At 36.3% G+C, this 26,881-nt stretch overlaps 1 protein-coding gene across 5 annotated transcripts in view; it reads left to right on the top strand.

Annotated features, from left to right (window-relative positions):
• Positions 1 to 26,881, top strand: part of LRBA (LPS responsive beige-like anchor protein) — a 414,612-nt gene that overhangs the window by 148,967 nt on the left and 238,764 nt on the right. For all 5 annotated transcript variants that reach the window (XM_063335812.1, XM_063335808.1, XM_063335810.1 and 2 more), the window contains one exon: positions 25,892 to 26,058. In XM_063335812.1, the coding sequence (XP_063191882.1) occupies positions 25,892 to 26,058 (167 nt within the window). The remainder of the gene's footprint in view (positions 1 to 25,891; positions 26,059 to 26,881) is intronic.

Below are 26,881 nucleotides of genomic sequence, written 5' to 3' on the forward strand. Positions count from 1 at the left end.
GTTCTGTCATGTAAACACGGGCTATCAATGAATACAGTTGTTTAGTGACAACTTCACTGTTAGCCTTATTTCAGTCTCAAGACACCTTTTTACGATGTCTGGAAGAAATTTACACTGAGCATCAACTTACATTTTTAATATAGCTCCGAGTTTTGCTGTGACAACTCTCTAGGATAAGAGTTGGCTGATACTTTTTAAAGTTGATGCTGTTCTGAATCTGTGCTATCTCAATGTGATGGCTCAAGGGGTTTAACTCATCAGGTTGAAGTTTAACAGAAGCTAGTGTACTAAAATAGCGCAATCTGTTTATCAAGTTTAGGTTTGTTACTGTGTCAGAAAAACTTAGATCTAGCATCACTTCTGCAGGTGTGCAGATTGAGGATATACAACTATTGGATTTTACCAAATGCTTAAATAACAAACCTGGTGTCTCTTGAAGCTAGTGTTACTGAGGTCTGTGGCAGACTTCAGTCAGTGTTATGTTTCTTTTGTGGACAGGGGAACCATTCGTCACATTCATTCGAATCTGCAGGTATCACATCAACAACCAGAAATCCCTGTCTACTGTGTTTCATCCATCCGTGGTATGGTGTGGTTTTCACATGTCCTGTCAAGTGTGCTTGACTTGTGTTAGCACAGTGGTACTTTTTAGCCGTGGTGTTCCTCGTAGCTTCTTTAAAGTGGTGCTCAGGGCTATAGGAAGCTTGCCATTCTGTCGTGACCAGAAATGGATCTGTCACTTGACTAGACTGGAGCTATTCGATCACTTAATGGGAACAGATCTGTGCTGTGTTGGGCTGCTGGCGTGCTGTGTATTGCAATTGCTGGGTATGTTCCCATTGCATGAATGGTTGTGAATGTTGATGTCTCTGTTTTGATCCTAACACTTGTGTCATGACACACTTACAGGTGTGTGACAGGAAGGACTTTGCAAATAACAGAAAAAGGACTTTCAAAACAGTTGATAAAGCCTTTGGTCTGGTTCATTTCTCCAACTTGAGCTTCTGTAAGGAAGCAGAGTAGCAGGTGATGAGCACTAAGCTAAAGATTATTTTCACTAGCCTGACTGGTGTGGTTTGGTCGCCTACATGCACCTGTTTCCTTGATTTGCTCCTTCGTCTTCCATCTATTCTTGAGAAATGAGTTGGAATGAAGATGGTATTCTTCCAGTCATGAGAGAGGCTCTGCTTGGTCAGTCCACTGAATGCAATATCCCATCTGCCATAGTGTATGTCCTGGAAAGCGCAATTGTACAAGGAAGCAGATGGGCTACGCTTTCCTAAATTCTTACCATATAGAGATCTGCAGCTCAGAGACTGCCGTAACCAGGGCTTATGTCTTCAGTAAACAGTGTTGTGATTTTTCTGCTGTGAATTTTTCCAATTAATTTTAAAATTTGATGTAAATATTTTTCTCCAATAATGTCCTAAGACAAGGAATTTTCCTGCTGTGATAGTTGAAGAAAGTGAGCAGATCCTGTGTACAATGAAAAGATTAAACAATTCCTCAGAAAATAGGGCTATCCTGTAACATTTTGCCCTGAAGAATGTGACATGCAAATGTGGTTTTGATCACATATAAAAGCTTTTTGTGATTGTGTTAATTACTAGTTGTGCAGCTGCAACTTTTTTAAAAAAAAAAATGGTTGGGATGAACCTGTGTGGTTCAGATCAGAAGGCGGCTTACACACCTCAGCTATGGAGAGAAAGGAGATGAGGCTGGTTGAGTGAGGGATAAAGATCCAGAGACAGATGAGAAATGCATGAAGAACCGTTACTCGTTTTTCATTTTTCTTCAGACTTGCATTTCTGGTGTTTCAGATTACATATGAAATATTCTGTGATAACATTGGGTCAGCAAAAATCCGACCCCTAAATTTCTTTTGAGAGATCTGTAGTATGTTTACTGCTACCTGGTTTTAATTCTCCCATTTCTAAAAGTCATGACAAAGGTGAGCCTTGCAATATGCGTGTCAAATTTTGGAGAGGTTTGCACCATGGTGACAGAGCAATCTAGTCATATAAAATTTCCTGTAGAACTCTTTTTTTCTTTTTTCCTTTTTTTTTTTTTTTTTGAAAGGCAAGGGCAATTTTAAAATAAAAGGCAAAATATCTTGTCATCATTTAAAACTGAAGTCTGGTATTTGGGGCATGTAGAGGCAGGAGGAAGCAATGGGAAATTTAGATGAGCTTCACAGCGGAGTTCTGTAGTTATATACTATTGTATAGTATTTGGTTGTACATGGGGTAAGAATGGTCACTGGAAGAGGAAGGAAAAACCTAGGAAAGGCACTGCTGTGCTGAACAACCGCGCTTTAGAAATGTGATGCAAGAAAGTATTTGTCATGTGACATTTTAAAAGTTTCACAAGGTCCATAGGGAAAGGTACCTCTCCTATTTGGTTCTTAATTTATCACAAGTACAGGACAGATGTTTCCTTCCAGAAATGGACTGAGAAGTGTTCACCTGTCAGTTCTTTCACAGCCAGGAGGAGACAGAGAAGCAGCAGCAAATGTGGTATGTGTTTACTTTGCTGCATAAGGTCTGATTGGGCCTTTCTTTGCTAAGTCTCCACATGGTGGGACCCTGCGTTGGTCAGAACATTGAGAGGAAAGTGTCTATATCCTTTCCATAAAGTTCAAGGACCAAAAGCACAGAAAGTCTCTAAAGCAAGGGTGGGGTTTTGTTTTTTTTTGCATACCGATCCAGTTTGTGCTGTAACTTCAGATATGCAGGAAACTCAGTGCCTGGGTGAGACAGATTTCCTTTCAAGTCCTTTTAATTTAAATCTTTTCTCTCCTCCCTACGTCTTCTCAAGGCAATTCTCTTTCAGAAACTTCAAATAAAGTGTCTTGAACAGCAGCAAAATCTGCACATCCCCTTCTTCTGCGACTGGTGGCAAGAAGGGTATCTGTCATCTGAGCTTGGCTATTTTTCTCTGTGTTCCTTTTTGTCAGGAGCCTTGGCCTCCATTTGCATTGCAGACCCGCGCTCCAGAAGCTTCTTCAAAATGGAGGCGCTCAGCCTCACAGACGGTGCCATCTCCCACCCTCTCTAGAGGGCTCTATATTACAACTTAGCAGCCTGGATAAAGACAGAAAAGTCTTCTTTTTTTGGTGCCTGGCCACTCCTTTTTTTTTCTTAAATAGGAGATAATATAGGTAACATAACAAATTATGAGCAAACCAGTTATGATGTCTTTCCTCTAAGCTGGTGTTGTAAAAAAGACAGAAAAAATTTGCTTTGGAGGTAAAGGATTGGTTGTGAGACGTTCTTCTGTGGCTGAGTACAAAGGTAAACCTTTTTATTTCTCTTTTTTTTTTTTTCTTCTGAACTTTTTCTTCACTTATGTTTTCACTGCTACCTGTGTAAGTAGTTACTTCTATGAATGTAGACATATGGGGAGGTCACAGGGAGGCCCGAGACATACTTACCCGTTTTACAGTGTGATTAGGCCTGGAAGAAGCCTGACGAAGCAATATGCCGCTCATTTCTCTAGTGAGGTGGCAGTGAAGTACACACTTTTACAGTGAATGTGGAAATGTGAGCATTCCTAACATAACTTACAGCCTTACAACCTTAAGTTTTGTCCAGCGTCCCTGGGATTTATATGCATCTTAGGCATTTTTCAAAATCTCACCCTGAGTGTTAGCTAGAGCTGAAAATCCTGAAAAGGAAGCTCTTTATGACAGAATTCCAACAACTGGTTTCATGCTACCACCTAAACTGCTTTCTAGAAATGACCTTGAAATATGTGGTGATTCGCACTGTGTCTTAGATTATGTGTGCAGACTGCTGCGGAGTCGGGCCTACAAGAATAATTGGATTTGGTGTGAGGAGGGGGAGGGAATTTTGTACTCTAATTGACTTTATTTTATAATTTATGACAGGAGTGCCCCTTGCCTTGGTTATGCATCCTGTCTTATATAAATCTCTTTATGTATTTGTGTGTGAATATACATATTTATAGAATTCTAAATATGTAAACCTGCAAGTGTTTTAGGCCTGGTCTGTTCAAGCATCAGGGTGTTTCGTCTTTCTAGTGAAGATTTAGTTTGCTGTCGGATGGCACTACTCGATTTTGACCAAAATCTGTGATACCATATCTCAATGCTTGTGTAAAGCATTTTTGATGAATATTCTTCCAGCAATGTGAGTTTTTTTTGCCTGGAAGATTCACATGAAGGAATAGGAAAATGGAGGGAAAATCAGAGCCATTCATAATGTTGCATGTCACGAGTGTGTGTAGAGGAGCAAGGGACAGTGCAATACGACAATTTTCAAAAAACTTTCTAGAATGGGTGGACAAGGATTCTTCATTCTGAGTCTGTGATGAAAGCAGACACTTTGGTAATTTTTTCAGTAAAATGTAACTGCTGCTGTAATTTACAAACTAACCTGCCTCCTCAAAGTGCCTTTTTAAAAAACGTGTGGTGTCATTCCTGTGAATTTTTTGACTTATTTTTTCAAATTCTCATTGTTCGTAAAAATACAAAATGCTGGCTTTCTTGTTATTGGCTGATTCTGTTGATTAACTGAGAATTTCATGTGACTTTCCCTTTGCATTTGTTATAAATCATGCTAGGCAGCTAACTTCTCTGCATGATTTCTCTTCAATAATTAAATCTAGCATTTCCAGCTGCTGTAAAATTTGTTGCCCTTTTCTGTTCGGTTATGTTTTTTCATGCGGAAGACTTGGACTTCCTCACAGTTTTAATTCTTATTCAGCATCAATTTATAGGCTGTGTGTAATAAACTGAATGTTTTACTTCACGGCTCATGCTGAGAAGCGAATCTCTAATGTTAATACAAGGATTGCCTTGACAGAGATAAGATGCAAGGCTAGGCAGGCGTTCCAATAGTGACTTGGATGGAGCTATTTGCCTTTTGTTTCCTTGGCAGAAAACGAAATTCAGTGGTTCCGTTGATTGATAATCTTGTGTATTCTGCACCTTTTCCCCTTTGGTGTACTAAGCATTAAATGTTAGAAGATGTTATTTGTGTCAGAGGAAGTAACTAAAAAGTACTGCAAATCAATTGTGGCAGAATACCCATAAGTCAAAGAGAATGTTTGAGAGCCATTGAAAGAATTATGAAAAGGTATTTGGTGTCTTTGTAGTTTCTGTAGATGATTGTTATTTCTGTATGTAACAGTTACTATCGGAAAGAAAGTTTTAATCTTTGACTGGGTCCCTATTCTCCATACAATTTTCCAGTGGTTTTAATTAAGGCTGCTTTGTTACAGAACTTAGGCATCAAATAATCTTTCTGTGACTCTTACAACATCTTTTTATATGAAGTGTTATTCAACGCACTTAATGGTAATGACCTTACTTATTGGAACAAAAGATTTTGGAATGCTTTCAATGGGTATTCTGTCTAGTAGTGTGGGTTATCAGCAATGAATCTTTGCAGAACATGTGAAGATAATGGGAAGCGCTAGTTGTAGGCATCCTGTAGTAACGTGACCAAAAGTCCGTAAGACTGCAAAAATGTAATGTGGCAACCCAAAGGAAGTTAGAAGTACCCTTACAGAAAAATAAGGCTTTACACATTTCGTTATGAACAGGTTTATCTCTCTCTCAAATTTAGATTTTTAAGTAAATGCTGCCCTTTGCATTGTGCAGGTTAGGCATTATAGCACCATCTGTTGGTAGAAGGAATAAAAATTTTTACTTTCATTTCTAAATATTTTTTTTGAGGTATTATAAACTCTGCAACAGAGTGCCCAGCATGGAAGACTATTTTTTTTCCAATTGAGGATTAACTAGTTCTGTTCTGCTGCAATATGTTGACAAGTCCCAAACTAGAAAATTAAATTTCTCATATTCCTGCGGTGGCAATTTTTAGGATTCATTGTCTCACATGAGTCAAAGGATACTGAAATGAGAAGTTCTTTTTTGGTTTGATCAGTATAACATTTTCACTGTGCTCTGGGAAGTGTTGGGATACAGTATTGCCTGATTATGAAAGGAGGAGTGAAAAATTGTGGTTTCTCTTTCACCACGATGCTTTAATAAGCAATGGAAGGAGAAGGAATGAAAACTCGCACTGGAATGTTGAGACATTTTTTTTGTTACATCTCAATTTTAAATCAAAATATATTACAGAAATATGTCTAAGAGGTATCAAAGATGTAATAATATTGTTTCTGAAGCAGCTTGAAAGAAAATTCATTTTGGAACCACTCTCTCTTATAGACTTTTCTGATGAAACAAGAAGTAATGTTTCAAAAAATTACCATTTTTTGATAATATTTTTGACAAATTATGAGACAAACTATATGAAGAATCAAATCTAGTAAGTACCAACATATTATTGGGGCTTTCAAATCATAATGAATATGGAAATGAAATGGATTCATAACTGTAGCTATTTCATATTAAAAAAAAAATCTAGTCTCATTTTTCTGATGCTAATGAAGTTTATTGCTTTGTAATTAATGCTTATTGTTTAGCAGTATCTCGTGGAATCTTTTCCACATTTTATAATATATACTATATTTCATTTACATACTAAGTGTAATTTGAAAAAAAAATCCAGGAACGCACGAGTCTTTTCTGCACAGCGTGTTACAATATTATCTGTATGAGATTTTAACTTTTTATGGCCTTTTTTCTTTCACATATCTAACACATCTACTTGTTTTTCACTTCCTGTGAATGATAAACTCCTTTGTTTTAAAAACTTGTTACCCCCTCTTGTAAGTATTGTTACAGCTGATTATTTTCACTAGAGACTATCAATGATCTTAATTAATCTGCTCTCCATGGCTCTGGAAGTCTTGGCAGAACATGCTCTGGAATTCTTCTTATTTTAGCATTTGTAAACCCTGGAAACCTAAAAATGCCAAAGACTCAATTCCTGTAATCACTTATGTTTTATAATTTTGCCCTGCTGCTTTAACAGATGAATTGAAACAGCAGAGGCATGAGGGAAATGGGGTAATTAGAAGAAGGGAGAGCAGTATTGTATTCTTCTGCTGTGATCTATCTTCTGCTAGACTGCGAACAGACATTAATTTTTGAATTTATCTTTTCCTGTGGCAGTGCATCTCAACTTTTTTTTTTTTTTTTTTTTTTTGGTGTGAAATCCATAATCATAAGGCTGACAGGATGGGTTGGTTTTGCTTTTGGTTTGGGGTTTTTTTTTTAATCATTTATCTCACTAGTTAGCTAAATACCACACAAAATCCAGAATAACAATTAGTGCACGCTTACAAGATTCATCAACGAAAATAAGGTCATGTCTAAACAGTGTTTTATCCAGATTGCTTTCTGTTTGTTCTTTTTACTTACAAATTCTAAGTTTAAAACTTGTTACTTAACTTCTTTGAAAAAATAAGTCTTAAAGTAAAATTATACACAGTAAGAAGTAAGTAAAATGTAGTAATCTAACTGTGGAATATCTCTTCCACAGCAATGATTTAATGAGTTACTTCTAAATGGTCATGCGTTAGGAAAACAGATACAGAAATATGAATATCTGGTCCTATATTTACATGTGCAGGATTTATATAGGTAAGTTCCACTTATTGCAGATAATTGTTTGTGAATACTGACTTGTGATGGGAATTACTCAAATACTCAGATGAACATCTCTTAGTTATTAGGGTATTACAGAGCCAAGGTTTCTGCCAGTTTTCTGGAGTAGGAAACGATTTGGCAATAAACTTGAATAACTTGAACTTCGTTTAGAGCATTCAAAATCCAAAATCATTTAGGATGTTAACACAATCCACTTGGAAATTGCATGCCTTCTTTTATTCATCTACATTAATAGTGTTATTTTGTTTCACAGATGGAGAGTTTGCTGAGACTCAAGAGCATCTGTGTTGCACTAGACCAAAAGTCCATCCAACTCAGTATTCTGTTTCTAGCAGAGATGAATAGTATGTGCCTAGGGACAAGTGTAAGAGCAGTGTAATTATATAGGGGTGCTTCCTTGGTTCTACTCAGGTAGCAGGGATCACACTTTGGACAAAGATTTCCAGTTCTCTGAATGAATTTCACCTATTGTTATCTCTCCTGGTCACTGTATTAGCATTTTTCACGTTTGATTGTTGTTTTTACTCCCTTGACTTAGAGCTATCAGCAAAATTTGACACCGCTTCCACTGTCTGGTCATTTCCAAATACATATAATATCACAGTGGGATTCAATTGGTGATTTTTCTCCACTTTGAAGAATAGCTATTCTTTTTTTAAACCCATTTCCTTTGTTTTAATCAATTTTTGTCAACATAAGGATGTTCCTATATGTCCTACCTCATCCTGCCTTTCTTTAAGTATCTTTTTGACATTCAGTGGACTTTATGAACTGGATCTTTCTTGTCTGTGTCTCCAGTGGCTTGTTGAAAGAAATCTAATGAAGCATGACTTCCCTTTACAAAAGCAATGATGACTCTTGCCAGTGTGGTTTTTTCCATTGCTTGCTTTTTGCTTTAAACACAGCTACCAGTTTGCCTTTTATAAATTTCAGACTTACTGCCATATAATTCCCTGCTGTCCTCCAGAGGAGTCCATTTGGGATATTTGATTCTTCTGGCATTGAGGCAGTTTGAACAAGAGCACTGTAGCTGATGTCCCAACTGCGTTCATCCGCAAGTTCTTCTAGATCACCTGAGTGAATACTGTCTGGTCCTAGCAGTTGGTCACTTGTCAGTTTTCTTTTATAACTTCTCTGCTAGCACTTCTCTGTGGTGGTCTTGTGTTCTAAGAGCTCTTTTTATCCTTTGATCTTCTATTAGGTCTACAGAGATACTTTAACGGGTTTTACTGCTCCTGATTTGTTAGAAAAATAATTTATTACTGTCTTTTATGCCTTTATGCAAGTGTTCCTCAAACTCCTTTGGCCTGCTTCGTTCTGTTTTTAAAACGAACATGCCATAGTTGACATATTTTTCTGTTTTCCTTCTTTGAACAGACTTCATGAAAAAGAATGCCATTTTCTTACAGCCTTCTTTCTCTGCAGTTTAACCTTTCCAGCTTTTTTTGGTCTTTTAAAAAGCCTTTTGATGGATGGCATACATTTTCTTTGAACCCCTAATATTGTATCTTTTTATACAGTTTTTGTGTTGTCTTATAAAAATATTTTCCATGTTTTGCTGCATCTTTTTATGCTCAGATTATGAAAACTAAGCTAGCTTGCTAAGAAATTTCTTGCTTCAAATTAGATGTTCCCATCAGAAATGTTGTTGTTCTCACCTATTCATGAAAAATAAGTCAGTAGTGTTTACCTTGTTTATTATTCATGTACTGCCTTTTACGGTAGCTTGTGCCAGGCAGGGATTCTAAAATGCTCTTGACTGAAGTAATACAGTGTATATAGAGTGTAAATTTCTAGCATTAACAAAGCAAATAATCCTATTGTGCTTGATTGGAGATTTTCTTCTGAAATATCTGTCCAAAGATAATTTGCATTATTTCTGTACCTTTTTAACAACAGCATTAGGATTTGTTCAGCTTTGAAGAAAGAACACTGGTGACAGTATGTGCTTTATTGTGAGTTGGTTTGATCTAAATGAGAAAGACATTATATTAAAATAATTCTGATATTGGTGCTGACAAGGTCACAAAAGTGACTTTTCTTCAGGGTCTGAGTACCCAAAGGTGTTTTTTCTAACTATTCTAACTATGATAGGTTGGACTTCAATATTCTACTGTTGTAGTTGTAAACTTTTTCTAATTTATTTTTATTTATATTCAGCATATATTTCTTTGTTATTATGTGATGATTTTCACCAGTCTTTTTTCTTTAGTTTTTCTTAATTTACCTTTTTAATCTCTTATTTATCACATCACCTTGTTTTAAATCATTGTTTTAATCACCTAATTGTTTTATTGTTTTAATCATTGTTTTAATCACCTAAAAATTCTTCTAGGATTTTTTTCTTCCAAGGTGGTGTCTGCATGCTCTAGGTCATCCTAGTAGTTCTGCTCTGTGTCTGTTCTTGGAAGATTGATTCCTACTGGAACATGGATGAGCAAGACTAATCACATTGATAAGTCCATTATCTAGCCTATTATCCTATCACAAACAGTGGATACTTAAGGAAGACTTTATTAAAAGGGCAAACATCGTAACACTTTCCCAGAATACACTCCCACCTTTCTGCAATTTGAAGTTCAGGGACTTCGATTCTTGTTTGCCAGAAATTACGATTGTGTGCTTAGTTGCCCTTCAGGGATTCCCCCATTTGCCCAGTGAAACTTTGAATCCACATAGGCTTCTGCTAAGAATTTCACTGAGTTAATTGCAAATTTTACTGGCATCTTAGTTTCATTCTTGCATTGTAAAATGCCTTTTCTCTGGTAGCGAGTCAGATTGGAGGGGAGACACAGATCACAACCAGTATTTCTTAGAACACCTTCTGTACATTATACTGTTGTAATCAATAGAGTAAAGCTGTTACTGTTAATAGCTGAAAACTTCACACAATGCCATCACTTACACACTTATAGTTGGAGCTTACAGTTGGGAAGGGTTTTACCGGCATTCCAATAGCTTCAGAAGTTCCTGCAGAAGGTCCTTTGCTTCATGAGGGTCATATATACAATCCTGTATTCCTTGTTTGTATCACTCTCTTGGATGTTGTCTGAGTCATACAATCTCCTGCTGGTGCTGGTGTGTGCTAGTGGTGGTGTACAGATTCAGCAGACTTGTGGTATTCTGAACTGATCATATTTTGCAGTTTCAACAAGACTAACAGTCCCTAGAGTTTACCAGCTCCTGGGAAACTTTCACACGCAACCTTTTCAGCATGCACCGTCTCTTTGGCCTGCTTTTTCCTGGTGACTATCTCCATCTAATGTTGTAAGAATCTATAGAACCCATTCATGCAAACTCACCTAGGAAGGATTCTTTATACCACATGATATTACAGAATTCTCCTATCCCTCCTGAGTTGTCTTTTTTCGCCCATCTTGAAAAATCCTACTGTTACATAGTTATTTCTTCTATGGCATTATTCCAATTCTGAATCTTTCCAAAATGCTTCTTAGTTCTATCATATGTGCTGATGGAAGACCCAAAACCGCACCCAGCATTCCAGATGTGGGCACACCAGGAATTTATAAATACTCAATGTTTTCTGTGTTGTTCTCTTCTCAGTGGTTCCTAATTCTTTACTTGATTCCTCCATGCTTGTTGATTGTCCTGTACCAAGATGATGTTTTCATAGAACTATGAAACTAGTTCAGTTTCATTGAACTGTCAGTGATAATACCATCTCATTATGGTAAAAAGGAGTGAAGATAAAGGTCAACTCAGAGTCCATAATTTTATATCTAAAATTAGATTCTTTCCTACATTTCTTTTATCTATACTGAAGTTCCTGTGCTGTTTTAGTACCACGGTGAGTTGGTTTTCCAGTCTCCGCCTCCAGTTCCTTATAGCTCCTTCACGATATACAACTCTGAAGATTTTAGTATCAGCAATGAACTTTGTCACTTCATTATTCACTTATTCTTCAGACTTTTTTTTAACATGTGTTGAACAGCCTGAAACGATCACAAACTGACAGGAACTGTACAGTTAATGTTAGTTTGACCAGAACCTTATCTAATGTTTTCTCTCCTCTCCTTCCAGTAGTAGCTTTTCTGATTCTTGTCATTTACCCTTCCTTTGTCTGCTTTATGTTTTGCTTTTCTTTTGTAATGTTGTTCTAGGTAAGTCACTATACATTCCTAAAATGTTACTTTTTAAATCAAAGTAGTTTGCTCACAAGTGGACAATTTGTGCTTATTGATATTTTAAGAGCTTTGATGAAATAAAAAGTTAGAGTATACTTCTGTTGTTATTATTTGTACAGTCAACATTTCTATTGAAGCTGAAAATATAAATGTCAAAACCATTCTGAAAAAATGGCAAATTTAGCATGAGATGATGGTTTTAGTTTTTGTATACCTACAGGAATCTGAAACTGCTGTAACACTCTCTTTTGTTTCTGATAAAACAGAATGGTGAATCAAACAGTTTTTAATAGCATTAACTTCCAGATAAAATATTTTTGACCAGTCTTTATAATTCCAGAATTAGTGGAAACATTTATGTCTTTAGATTCTTCCATCAAGGCACAGGGAAGTGAATTATTGAAAAGATAAAAATAAATTTGTTTGCCTTCTGTCAGAGTTCATATCCACAGCCAACCTTGATAGAAGACCAGAATGATTTAGACAAGTTTGCTTTGGAGATTCATAACATATGCTTGCTGGATAGAATTGAGTTATCTCTGCTCTGGAGAGTAAGTTATTGTAGCAGGAGCTGACAGAGATGAAGATAACTGAGGGAAATTCAATTACCTTTTAGTGTTTTCCTTCTAATAGGATTCTTAATGTGAAAAAGATCCTTAGATGATGCGCCTGTGTTGCTTTGTGAGATCTGCTTTGATACCTGCATCCAGAATAAAGTGAACTCTTCTTTTCAGGCCTTCATTAGGATGAAATATGCATCTGATTGCTAAATGGGTGTTAACTTTTGATCCAACATATTGTCATTTGTAGCCCAGATGTATTTGACAGTCTTCTGTCAGTAGTCTTAAATATTCTCTCAGATACAATTTCATTTTATTTTGTATGAAAAGCTTGTTTGTAACAGGAATTGGAGAAAGAGGTCACAAAACCGTAAAATATTTCCCTATATTCTAGTTCTGTTTCTGCAAGTTTAATTGTTTTCTTATTTGACTTTTCCTAGCAAAGGCACCTGAGTTGCAAATACTACTTATGACTGACCTGAGCTCAGGCTGTTGGGCTAAAGCCCATCTCACTTGACTGTAGCTGGATTTCGTGTCAAACCTCTGCAGTTCTGACGTTACCAGGGTAGACTGATGCATACAGGTATTAGGATGTTATTGTTTGCATTACTTGTAAAAATTACATTTTTTTTTTAAATAATGTCTGATGATTGAAATTAAAACTTAGAAGTGACTCTATGAAGCCAGTTCGTTCTGCAGCTGTATGTATGTACAAAATCATAACCAGGTACAAGTTTTTGTACCTGCAATATGTTTTCTTTTATTGATCCATTAAACTACTGAATGTAGCTGAATGTGGTTATATGTGTATCCTCCAAAAGATTTCATTTTTAAAACTCTGACCCATATCAGCTTTGGAAAGTAAAATCCATCTTTTATCTGGAGAATTTACCCAAGTACTTGCACGCTGATATTTCTATAAAAAAGAAGGGAGAACACGTGTCTTAATGTTAGATTTATTTGCAACCCCAGAACAGGTTGTATGTGCCTAAAAGACATAGCATACCTGGCCTTATAAAAGTCGGTAGTGAAAATCTAGTCCATAGTTTGAGTAGCTCCGTGTCTTGACCTATGGCTTCTTGATTGTGTAAGTACACTGGTCATTCTCTTGTTTGCACTCAAATCATAGTATGCATAGTCTCATCCTGTAGTTAACACAGTCTGCTCATTTAGGCATGGCAAATTTTGATTCATGCAGCTTTATTTTTTGATGTTCAAGAAGGTGGCTTATGAAAATCAACTTTGGGTCAATGTGGGAAGTAAACCATAGTAAAACATATGCATTAAGATACTGAGGTGTTTAAAAAAGTTCATCAGTAGAGCCTGAAGGCAGTTGCAGTTAAGGTTTTCAGTGTTTCCTATGTTTCTTAGTCACATAGAGTATTTTTCTCTTTCATTTATTGGAATGTTATGAGGAGAAAGTTGTGCAAAATATGGCATCTAGTGTAATAGTTTATCCTGAATTGGTATTTCTCATTCCAGTGAAAGCGTCAGCCTTTCATTGAGAATGCTCTGTTCTGAATACAGCATAGTGACTGAGATGACATAAATACCTTCATGAGGAGGATTTTACGATTAAATTGCTAAAATGATTTTTATTTTGTAGTAGATAGGGCTTGAAGTCTGTCTGGGATCCAGGGAGGGAAATGGTGGAAAACAGTAAAACCACACCCAGCCAAGGGTGGCATTTCTAATATTTTATAAAGGTAGCCTTTTATTCCTGCGTAGACCTATACAGCTTTCCAGGAAAGGGAACAAAACTGCACTAGTCAGAATTCTTAACAGGAACTAAAAGATCCTTTCACATTGCCACTCCTATCGCAGTGCTTTGCAGTCCAGCTTTTCATCTTAACTTTCCTATATCAGCTTTTAAATGGGAATCACTAGAATAGATTTTGTGACTCTCTTTCTTCCTGCTTTATCTGATTCTTTTCTAGAAGTCTTTATGGAATGAGTCCACCTACTGATTTTTCCCTTTGACCTAAATAGGAGAAAACTGAGTCAGTCCCTTTGAGGTGGTCTTAGATCATGAAAAGGAAGATCTATCAGGCAGTTAAGCTGCTCTTCAGATGATCCTTGTGTCAGAGAAGGTGCCAAGTGACTTAGAGACCTCTGGATTTCACTGTTAATCTGAAGTCCTACTGGAAGTGTCAGAGTCAATCCTTAAAAAGCCCTACCATTCACAAAAACAAATTGTCCTCGCTGCTCTGTTTCACACAAGGAAGAAGATCTGGTTCCTGATACTGCCCTCCCTCCAACCTTCTTCCTGCTCACATTTCTAGGTTCCTGTTATTAATTCACTTTTTAGAAAACGCATCTTCAAGGATTTCTGTACATCTTAAAAGAAAAGATTTAGATGTCTCTTGGAAGCAGGGCTTGGAATGTGATGGTAGTGACTATAATGATGAGCAGTGCAAGGGCTTTGGTCATCATTACACTTTTTGTTTCTTTGTGCCTTAGTGACAAGATACTGAGGTTTTTTGTCAAAACTTCGTTAGAACAAATTCTGGGTCTAAATAGTAATGCCAAGGTTATGGCATAATGGATTTAGAGATGTCCGTACTCCTTCCATCCTTCTTTCCTGCCTGTGTTTGCAGAAACTTGAGATTTAAATCTCATCCAACTACCCTGAATTGCGTGCTGCCCTTGGGGCAGTTTGAGATTCCATCTTTCATGACCGATGCCAGTTCTTGCCTCAGAAATATTTGAGAGGTGACAGACAAAGCAAGCAAAATGTTCAGTTATTGGATGGGTTACTACATTATAGGCAATATATGGCAATTGTGAAACAAATTTTGTCATAGCTTGGGACCAGAGACTTACAAGACACTGTCAGGGTGGCACAAGGGCTGGCAGTGACCCACAAGGGGGTAAGTTGGGCACCCACTGCAGTACCACAGCCTCCTGGGCAGGACCTCACCAAGCATCTCCAGCCTGCCACCCACCATGAGAAGAGCCATGGTGGGTGGCAGGGGAGGGTGGCCAGGGCCCACACAGACAGAAGAAAAAAGGCAGATATTCTGACTTCTGAAATATTTTTGCTTATTTTTTCCTATACCGCCTGTTAGAAACCCCAGATAGCTTATTTCTAAGCAGTTGTTGATAGCCTTGAAGCCAGCATCACCCATTGTGGCATTGGACCAACACTGTTTTGCAAGGCAATTTCATACAGTCAGCAGCAGAGGAGGGAGGAATGTTTCTCAGGTTAGTTTTGAATGGCAGCTGTTCGAAGCTACTCAGAATTTTGGAATATTAGAAGTAGACAGAGGTAGATTATTGGCTAGAGTGTAACTGAAGCTGTTAAAGTGTGTGAGAAGTGTTGTTACATGGCTCTTTGGTATGTCCAGTAGCTGTCACTTACATGTGTTTTATATAATGTTTTATATCATTTCAGTACTTTCTTTCAGTTTTGTGTATGCTTGGTGGAAGCTGGTGGTTTTGTTCAGTCACTGTACTTCAATACCGATAATGTTAACAAGTGTACTGTAATTCACATAAAATCTATGATTCTTGTTTTAAAAATATACAAAATTTGTGTTGCTTTTTTATCCTGCATGGCTATTCTGCTCTGAACTTAATAAGCTCCAAGTATTGAGTTTATTATTTTACACTGAATTAAAATCAATTAGCGAAATCTAGTTAAGCAGGATTTGTGCAGTTGTACTGTGTAATTTGTTTTGTGCCGTTACACCAATGCCCATGAGTTCAGCTGTTTGTAACAAATGCTGATAACTGTTATCGAGGGGTAGTATGAAAACACCCTCATACCATTTTAAAAAAAAGCAAACCAGACAGAAAAACCTTGCACGCTGAACTGAAACAAAGCCAAAAATAAAACTTGACAAGAACATCAGAGTTTTGGATTAGGACATTTCACAAGTTCTGGTATTTAATATTGAAATGCGAAATAAACAGAAAACTCATGAAATTAAACTTATATGTTCTTATTATCTAAATGAATTATGTTTATGTAGTTTTGTTTTGTTTTAAATATTGACAACATAAAGGATAATGCCAGTAGAAACTGGTGTTACATAGTGCTTCATTTCTCTGGAGGTAGCTTCTGTGGTAACTGCAATACTGACTCTTGCATCATTGCAGTCTTTTCATTTAAACCAAGAGAGCAAGAAAAATATAAATTTTAAAGCAATTGTTATGGAGTATTTTTAGTCTTTGTTCCATATCGCTCAGTATAAGGATCTAGAGTTGTGTGAATGAGTGTTTTTAACTTAGACTGCTATAAATTAAAGCAGAGACTGTTGTCTTCTCATACTTTGAATAGTCAGAATATTTCAAATGCTGTCTTTTTATGGACAATAAAATCACACAGTTTTAAAAATAAATTTAAATTATCCTCCGGCAACAATTTTTAGAGCCAAACGTCAACCTTTCAAGGGCAGTAGAACTTTTCCTGAATAAAAAATGTTAATTACAAACCAAACCTATTCATACCTATCTCATGCTGTTCCAAAATTTCAAAGTTGTGTTACATAAGCGCATGGGAACCAATCACAAAGGAAAAAAACTCATACGCTTGTTGGAATGAAATACAAAATGTAGACTACCGAAAAAAGGAGAGGGGAAAAAAAGTTCAAATAATTTGCTTTTCATAGTTTGATGCTGTAGGAATTCTGACAGGAGGCTTTAAGTTAAGGCAGAGGTTAAGCTAAAGCTGGGATTGTGACTACTTAGCGTGCTTCCATAGTAAGTGGCTAGGAATGATTTTAAAGAATAACTGCTATATAATACCATATTTTAAGAATCCTTCCCATTTGCTTCTGGATTATTGTTTTTTAAAATCTTTGCCACTTCCTCATCATCTTAATCAAAATATCCTGCTTTTAAAATACTTGGTTCCCCAAAAAATAAACCTCTCAAGAATCTTAGTTTGCCTTGAAGAGCAAGTTTGGAGTGTTATTAGAAACTTGTGAATCACCAGCACTGAGTGTGTTATTTTTGAATTATTTTTATTTATTATTTTTATTATCATTTACTTTCAAATAAAATCCCATATAATCCTTCTTTTTTCACAGATTCTCTGATAGTAATTTGAAATTCCTCTGACAAAAAAAAAAGCAACCCTTAATACTTTTCCTTAATAATGAATTAAAATGTTTCTGCAGATACAGATGAAGGTGCAGTGGCTTAAAGGCACCTTTTTTCTATGTGGGGGAAGGAAATACTTTGCCAGCAAACATGTTTGTCCTATTTAGCAGTGTTGCTCAAGGATATGTGCCAGTCAAAGTGATCATTGTCCATTGTGAGAGGCTGAAAAGAACCTGAACTGTCAGAGATCAAGTCCACTAAATTAGCTCTTGGAGCAAGCATGATAGGAGCTGGTGAAGGACAGATGGGTTACCTTTTGCGTCGTGAGTTTGTGTTCGTGTCTGAATGTTTCATAGCCGAGGTTTCACAAAAGGTTTGCCAAATATGGCACAGAACGCTTTTAAAGCTCCTTCTGTTGCTGGCGCAGAATGGTAGGAGATTAGTTCATAAATCTGCCTTAATTACCATTATGTATCCCTGTGTATACATTGATTTTATTGTGTGCTGATGGTATGTTTCTCTTTGTTCCTAATGTCTAGGACTAGACTAAAGTACTAAACTGCAGACTAGAATACTTTCAAAACGTGCCTTTGATTCTATTATCAGGGTACAGAACAAAGTTATAGAAAGGCAAACTACAATTTTTTTTTTTTTGTATTCGTTAAGCATCATAAGTAAGATCTTAAGGAGCCCAGTCAGGTCTGAAACCAACTTGGTATCTGATGTACTGAGGCTTGTTAGAGATGCGCTTGTCATTGGCATGCAACCAGTCATAGCAAGATGGGAAACTATTATGCTTAAATGTCTTGTTATTTCAAATTAATGTGATTCTTCTGTTCTTTGTTCATGAGTTGGTATATTTTAATACATTCTGAAGCTCCTGGATTAAAATCAGAGTTGTGTTCTCAAACCAAGACACTAACCAGGGGAAGTTGAAAAGTGCTTGAGAGAAACTATGTAGGAAATAGAAATAGAAACACAGACCCCAGGCTGCAGGGATATCTCAAGGGGCTAATCTTTCTGTCTTTTGGAAATCTGGAACTTTGCATAATCTTGGAAACTGTTTATGTAGAGATTTTGGCTGGAAATTCGTTTGCTTTGCATGTGTTCTGCAAATTTATAAGGAAAGTTTAGTGTGATGCAGCAGGAATATCAAACAATAAATAACAAACTCAACAGAGGTAGGTTGATCATTTTTGTATTGTGTTCTACATATAATATGAATGTAAGCTCTTATATAATAATAAAAGAGAGTCCTATATAGCAGTACACATTCCTGTAAGGTAGGTGTTGAGACAATTAACATGTCATGTTAAATGCTAATAGACCTAAGTATTTATAGCTGTGTCTTTGGTAACTATAGAAATTAAAGAATTTTAACTTGTGCAGATGCCTTTCACTTTGTTATAGCCAAAGGCTGAAGCCACATTTATAGATTAAAGTGGTAAAGGGAATTTTGTAATAAGGTTCCAAATTATCTTTTGGTTTATCTGCTTATCTGAATCATTCTGGCTAATTTTTTCCATTCTTTGTGCTCTCAGAGGTTGAATTATTTTAAGATTTAGATATGTTTTTTCTTTTGGAAAAGAAGGTTGGCAAAATGTTTCCGAATTAAAACATTGAAAAACAGCATTTCTTTTTATTTCATTGAGAATTTCAATTTTTTCCATGTTTTGAGGTATTATTGTTTCCCCACTGTCACAAATATACCTTTTGCCCCTTTCATTATGAAAAATGATTCAGAATTCATCTGACACAAAACTTGGGAAAAATTGCTGTTTATATAGTACTTTTAAGGGCTTCTTGAGTAGTAAGTTGCATTGTTCAAAAATGCTCAATAGCGTGTGTTACCTTCTCTCTGAGACTTCATTTAAGGTTTATCTGTGCCATCTGAACTGCATGTGACTTTCAATCTGTTCAGGCGTCACTCCTGTGCCAAGTCTTGGTGCTCTAAGTTGTAAAAGAACTGTGCTGGCAGTAGGGTGTCTGGAAATCTGAATCCTAGGGAAGTAATTATGTGGCTGCCGGGGCCAAAATAGCTGGTCTACTTTCTACCTGCCTTACAGGTAACAGAGGTCCTTACTGTGCCTCAGTGGAACAAGGCAGTTGGAGAGGTGGTGATCACGGTTAGTGAATGAGGACATTTCAGACTCTTGATTTCTTGGGGTTTATTGGAAATGTGCCATCTGGCCCCTGGTCATACAAAGATTTTCACAAGATCTTGAAGAATAGATTGAAAGCCACAGCAAGACTTATTTGGCAAATATTTCCTGAGCTGACAGCACCATCATTGTGGCGGATGATAACTATTTCCCTTGCTTAGTGTTCATACTATACAGAGTGGAGGAAGTGTCCCGATTCTATTGCTAGATTAAGGTACTAACAACAAGAACAAAAGGTGAAGTTTGGGTGGTAATATGAGAAAGAGCCTGCAAATAAGAGAAAAACAGAAAGAAAAATTGGGGAGCATTGAAAATAGAATTGGGACGGTTCTCTAGGACAGTCTCCCCTGCACCTTGGAGACTGGGAACTAAATACTGTATTCCTCTTCTGGCAGTAACAAGTTGCTCACGCATCTTTAACTAGTGGTTACAGACAAGATAACAAACAAATACTGCTTTGCTTTGGTTGAAGCAATAGAATTCTTTGTATTTAGACAACTTTGAGACTTACAGACATGTTTTCACCTGATTAAAAGGTATTTCCCCCCCTTTTTAAAACTTAAGTTGTGTAGAAATGTCATTGTGAAAAGATTGCAAAACCAACTACCCAACAGTTATGAAAAATCAGAGCAGTGCAACTTGAAGTTGGCCCTCACTAAGCGTAATCCTTAGATTATGTAAGTATATGTCTCAGTTGTCGGACAGAGTGGATGATCCTTAAAAAATAATGGAGTTTGTTGGTTCCAGAAGTTGTTCACAGGTCTGATTCATTTGTTGCATTGAACTGGAAGTTCTTCAGTGAATACAGTCCTAATCTCTGTGGTGGTGTTGAAGCAGTGGAATGTCACAAGGTTGGTGCGGTGTGGTTGGGAAATGGCTTAAAAGATTATCACTGGCTCCTTCTTTGCTTAATATCTAATCTGAGAGCACAGAGCCACCTGTGCAGAAGTGCTGAGCTTTACTGTTTCTAGAGCATAGGGGAATTGTACTTTGATTATTTCTAGCCCGAAAAATGCCTTGTATTTGGAAGATGTGGACCCAAAGGATCTCAAATTTAATGCCCAAGTGTAATGTTTTTGGGACCTTGGCGTGTTCTAAAACAAGAACAGTATAAAGGGAATACAGACATAACCTGGATTTGCAGAAGAGAGAGGGAGTAAAGTGTCTATCCTAGTGCATGCTTTGAATGCAAAGCATTTGGGCATATGTACAGTAAGAACTGTCATCTTGGGCTTAAGAAGAACATTTGTCGCTGCATATTGTTTATGGCAATGGTTAGCAGTGATGCTCAGAGAATTAGAATATTGGAATGATACGGGGCACGTATAGCAAATGCCAGTTTCTAGCTAGGAGTAAGAGCTCTTACTTGTTTGTGTAAAGCTTTGTCTTCTACTGTGATCCAAGGGTTCTACTGTAACACAAACCATGTCAATTAGATAAGCATCAAAGAAAAAGATTAAAAAAAAAAGTCGATGGTACTAATAGATACTGCAAAACAAATCTGATGCTGTTGGTCTCTGCTCTTTACTATTTATTTATCCTGTCAGTTGTTTTTTATATCCAGTTGAACTCTTGTTAGTTTGTTTTGTTTACCTACTCTACTAAATTGCGTTCATTTAAAAGATGAATCTCAGTAAAAGTGCTGTTGCCTAGTGTTTGGTTGTGTTTACTAAAGCTTAATACTGTGAGACTTAAAGGTAAAAAATAAAGCTGTTGACCCAGCACAGATTAAAACCAGATGTCTCTTGAGATCCTTGCATTTCTCTCTAATCACTAACCCAAATTGACTGTGGTAGGTTTTTTTCTGGTCATGACCATAGTTTTACTAGTCTGTGTTTGGTGTGATCTAAGTCAACTGCGGGTTTCTTTTCCCCTTCTTGTGATTTTTAAATGCATGGAGTTTTTTTTCCACCAGGAATGTCTGGCTACAAAAAACACTCTTTTTTTTTTTTTTCTTTTTTTCCCCCCTCACCATTTGTGTTACAAACATCTGATTTAGATGCAGATTCTTTTTAATCTTCAAATCAGATAAAAGGCTAGAAAAGTGGATAAATGAGGTTTGGAAAACTATAGGTTGCAGAGATGAGAAGCCATTGCATTGTGTTCAGTCCATTAAAACAAGAAGAAATAGAAGAGATACTTTGATAAGTGTTCTGCTGGTGTTAACCTTGATGGCTATTATCGGGGGGATGATGCTATATCTATTTCATTGGCTTAAGCTTTTTTCATGCTGAGAGAAATCAATACTTTGAGTCGTTGGATGACAGAGGCATCACTTCAGAATTGACGGTGGCTGTCAGACGTTGTCATTGGTTGACTTTTGTTCGCTGTTGAGGTTTTAAGCTTTCATTTTTCTAAGTCTTATTCAGGAGTCTTTGTAAGATTTCCCTGGGTAGCATTTTTAGTCCAGACTTTAAATCTCAGGTCAGAGGTCAAGTGCAAAGATCTTGCAAAGATCTGTGAAAACAGAGGATTGAGGAGCTCCTTCCTTTTCATTTACGAAAATATCCTTATTTGTAGGGAATCTGCATTAGTGGCAAGACTGTGCGTTATCTTATGGATGACTTTTCCTCTTAAATGACACCGTTTGAGACAGGTCGTTCACAAAGCAAGTAGCTTTTAGCCAAATTAGGCAAAGGAACTGGTATATGTAAAAGAGTTCAGTAATCTCTGAGTTGAAGAATAAAAGTAAAAAAGTGCAATATTGCTTTTAAAACCCCTACACTATTAAACTTCTTTGGAGTTTATAGAAAGCATTACATTAGAATTTTGGGACTGCAGAGGTGCACGTGCAGATGGTACTATGCAGAGGAAATCTTTTACTTGACATTTTTATAAAGATCAAAGATAAAATAGTTCTGAAAACACTAGATCAATCCTCCACTGAAATATAGGCAGGCAAAATAGACTAATCCACCTTGTCAGTATTTTGCAGTAGTATTTCTGGAATATTTCCTGCATACAGAATGTATTGTGTTTTCATATCTATAACTTGCCTTTTGGATGACCTTGTGCTCCTTTAGAATTACTGTTCCTTAAAAATAAATCTTCAGATAACCTACATGTTCAAATAGCCTGCAGACTTGTCCAAGCAGGGAACGGGAGAGAGGAAAAAACCCTGTTCCACTCTGTGATAATGGCAAAGAGGTTTCTGTGCCGTCCTGGATGAAGGCGTAGAGAACAAGGGTCTTTCCTCTGCTCTGTGCTGTGTCAAAGGATTCTGCTTTAATACGCTTCCCCTTTGTAAAACTTTTAACAGCCACTGAATTTAAGACTTTTTGTAGATAACCTCTGTAGTGTATATATGAAAATACGTTTTTCTCCTTTCAGCATTTTTTGTTTCATCGTGAGTGTGACTGCAGTGCTTCTGTGATTATACTTACATTACACACTTGCCCAGACAGATAACAAAAATTATGTAGGCCAAAGGACTAGTGGAAGGAAGGTTTGACAAATTCATTTGCATGCAACTGTATATCTAATTGTAAAACCATATTCAAGCATGACAAGGTGCATATTGCAAGTGCAAGACATCAAACAATAAAGAAGAAACAAAAGTGTAAAAATATATTTTTGAGTTTGTGCACAAACAGAAATCAGGCTGGATTTTTATTTTACATAAATGGAATACTTGGGATTTAGGGTGAAGTATTAACATTTACCACTCAGTATCCTGGTATTGCATCTCTGAAAGTAGTGGATCAGGTGAGGCTGAAGGCATCTGAAAAATAAAAAAATAGAGTAGAGAAATGGAGACTTTTTAGTGTTTTCAGAACAGTCTAGTGGTGACCGGTTACCTTGGGATTGGTCTGTCTCCATTCCTTTTGCTGAAGCCAATCTTTTTTCACTCCTGTATTAAAAATTATTTGAGAGTGGGACGGGGAGAAATAGCTTTTTGTTTGGTTGGTTTTTTTTTTTTTCTGAATATTTGGCATATATTGTGGGTAGGAACCACTGAACAATTGACGAGCCACCTGTACGATTATTCTAGCAAACCATTCTTAAAGTTAGTAACTATACACGTGTGCCAGATATTTGGCAGAACTGTAGCTTCTTTCTGTTCTTGTTTGTAAAATATGTCCTGTAAGGAGTGTGCTATGGTTAAAAGTCCCTCCTGTAGTGATGTTACAATTTTATGGCATCGGTGCATGTGGGAGTCTCTCAATTTTGATGGGTAGTTGCAAATTTCTATTCATATTAAATGTTGAATTTGCTGAAAAGTGGAGTCCTATGCATTTCCATTTTGTAACAGGCTGATTCTGTTTTTGTGGAAGTTGTCAGGACAATAAAATACCATTTTTCGCTTCATTTGAATGTCACAGCTACACTTTGAAAATCTTCGTTGGTATTTAATGAAGGATGCGTTCAAAATTACATCATAAAGAGACTTTTTTTTAAAGAGGTACAAGTTCATTATATCTTTTACAAAACATTCTAGTTTGATTTCCATTTTATCATGTTTTAAGGTCAAATGTGACTTTAATGTTCCATAAAGAGACAGAGATTGATAATGGGGAAAGAATAACCCTCTAATGTGATTTATATCTATGGATTTTATGTCAGATATGAAAAGTTGCTGTTCAAATTGTAAAGGAGGATCCATTAAAGAGCACTTTAAAACATTTTACTACTTAGCTTACCTTATACACTTGTTTTTAGAATTCTGCCCTTTCAGGCAACTTAAAAATAACAGCTTATGAAACATTTACAAAGTGCTGAAAAGAACTCAGAATCATCATGGGTGCAAAATAGATTAATGTATTGGAAAAGATAGGTGTATTTTAAAAGAGCTAGAAAAATTGTGTTTAGTGTTGGCTACGATTTAGCCATCTTATATTTTTGTGAAGAGAGGTGGCAGAGTGCTTCATGTAGGAGTACAAAAGCCAATTTTTGATGTCTCATTGACTTGGAAAGTCAGCCGCTCATTCTTCACTCCTTCTGGATGTCTGCTCATCAGGTGAGCATTGCTCTAAGATGTGGGAAAAATTATGAGAAAATTTGTAAATATATTTACAAGTGTTAAAGTAGGTCTTTAAAATTTATTAATCTGTAAGTATGTTTTTGTTTTCTAATGTACATGAAAATCTACACAACCCCAAATTTTATCTTACTTGTGTTTTTTCCACATTCTTCCTATCTTTCTCTCACTTTATATGACACATATATATTTGTGTATACACATATATCAATAACATTTGTAGCCTGCCTATGTTTTTATTTGCAGCAGTTTTCTAATGCTTGTGTGTATAGATAGATTTATATAGAAAAAGCATTGCTACTGGTTTAAGCATAAAAAGCATTATGATATTGTGCTGTTATCTAAGCTCTGAGAAATAATTGTACTAGTGTCTGCATCAGCTGTGCTTCACAAAGAAAAAGCAATTTTTTTTGTTGTTAGGCAGACATTTGTGTCCATTCTACTAACTAGATCACAGAATAATCCAATCATTGACAAAGGCTGAAATGCTTTGTCTGACATACGCGATCTGTGGAATTGCCAGATGAAAACTGAAATTAGAAACAGGGAGTGCTGAAGTGGGGAATAGCCTTTATTGTTGCCACCAATATTTGAATTTGTTGTGGGTCTTCATGTACGGTGGTTTGATGAAGGGGTGAGCTAAATTTGGTGCCGTTTTTTTTTTTGAGTTCTGTATTAACAGACAAATTTTCGGAAGATCAACAAAACCCAAAATGATAAGAAAATGTCATAACAAAGAACATTTAGTAGTTTTGAGTTCTGTTTGTAGGTTTGACTTCCAGTTCTTGTTTGCTAGCATTTGGTTTTGAGTACCTCGGCAAACAGAAGGTGTTTGTACAACGGGTGTACAACAGGTAGAAAAATGATAAACTTTCCCATGCTGGCCTGCAAATGTGCTCAACTTCAAGAAGGCATCTGGTAAAGATTGATTCAGTCTTCATATGCATTTTGTCTTCTGTCTATCTGAACATATGTGGATTTTCTCCATATTTTTTATAATTATATATTTATACAAACAACAGCAAGTAGTTGGCTACCCAAATCTAATGAAGAGTCATGGCAGTGGAGTGATCAACTAGCTGGCATTCAGTATTCTCAAACTTGCCTCTTTGTTTTTATAATGCTATTCACTTCCTTTGTTATAAAATAAAAGTGGTTGTACCTATATGTTTTATTATGTAATCAGGCTACTAACGTGTTGGCATTTGCTAAATCCAGAGCGCGCGTGTGCTATGTGATTGAACAACTCGTAACAAACCAAGATCCTCTGCTGGGTGCTCTGGACAGATTTACTGTGGGCAGCTGCACGGTGCCTCAATTCTCACACCTGTAAAATGGGGTTAATTCTTGCTTCTCAAGGGTTTTGTATAAGTAATTAATTATGAAATACTTCAAAGTTCCTTTGGATGATATAGTTAAAATGCAAAGTAATGAAGTCTTTATTTTCTTCCTAGTCGCTCTGTGCCCAGTATTCTGCAGACAAACGGGAAGAAGAAAAAATGTGTCATCATTTGATAATGGCAGCTAAGTACCGAGACCAGGTGACTGCAACTCAACTAATACAGAAAATTATCAATATTCTAACAGACAAGCATGGAGCCTGGGGAAGCTCTGCACCAAGGTAAAGAATTTTTTGGGTGTTTTAAAGTATTTCTGAGAATTGGGCTGTGTTCAGCTATGCTCAGGTGATTTGAATTAATGTGTTATGGTCAAATTTAAAGGTAAAAAAGGTTTTTCCACTGTTTTTTTTAAATTTAAAAACACAGTAATGTAAAATAGGTAAAATGCATGTGTCAGTGTTTAGTATGGGTGAATGTCAGAAAACTACTGTTTTGTTAGAACTATAAAAACGTGACAGAATTTGTTTTGAATGTCCAGTTCTACCCCTATCATTTATTTGAAAAATAATTTTAAAAAGCAAATATTTTCTTAAAACTAGCTTTCTTCATGATGCATTATATGGTTCAAGATTGAACGACAGTTTAGTAACTTGTTTTCTTTTCTGCCAAACTTTAAACAAACAGACAAACAAACTTCTTTTTTAGTTAGAGGGAAATTGTGAGTTTTGTATTAGTAATTTTAAGGTGAAAACAGTACCACCAAATTAATTCTTCTTTTGTAATTCTCAGTATGTAGCTTCATTATAATAGTAGCTGTCTAACTTTAGCATGAGTCACAGCTAAAGTTTTACTTGCAAATCTAAAATACGCATTCAAGTCCTTGTATTACATCCTTAATTAAGGCTTAAGAATAATTGAAACATATATAGGCTAGAACATAGCCACATTGAGTATTCTGGTGTATTCAGATACTGTTATTTGAATGAAATGGAATAATAAGCATGAGAGAAATATGCAAATAGACAACAAACTGTTTTTCCCAGTAACCTTTATTCATTGTTCAATTACTGCTTGTTTTCTGGAAAGAAAAAAAATTCCCAAGCA

Source organism: Chroicocephalus ridibundus, chromosome 5, assembly GCF_963924245.1.
Source record: "Chroicocephalus ridibundus chromosome 5, bChrRid1.1, whole genome shotgun sequence".
Lineage (NCBI taxonomy): Eukaryota > Metazoa > Chordata > Aves > Charadriiformes > Laridae > Chroicocephalus > Chroicocephalus ridibundus.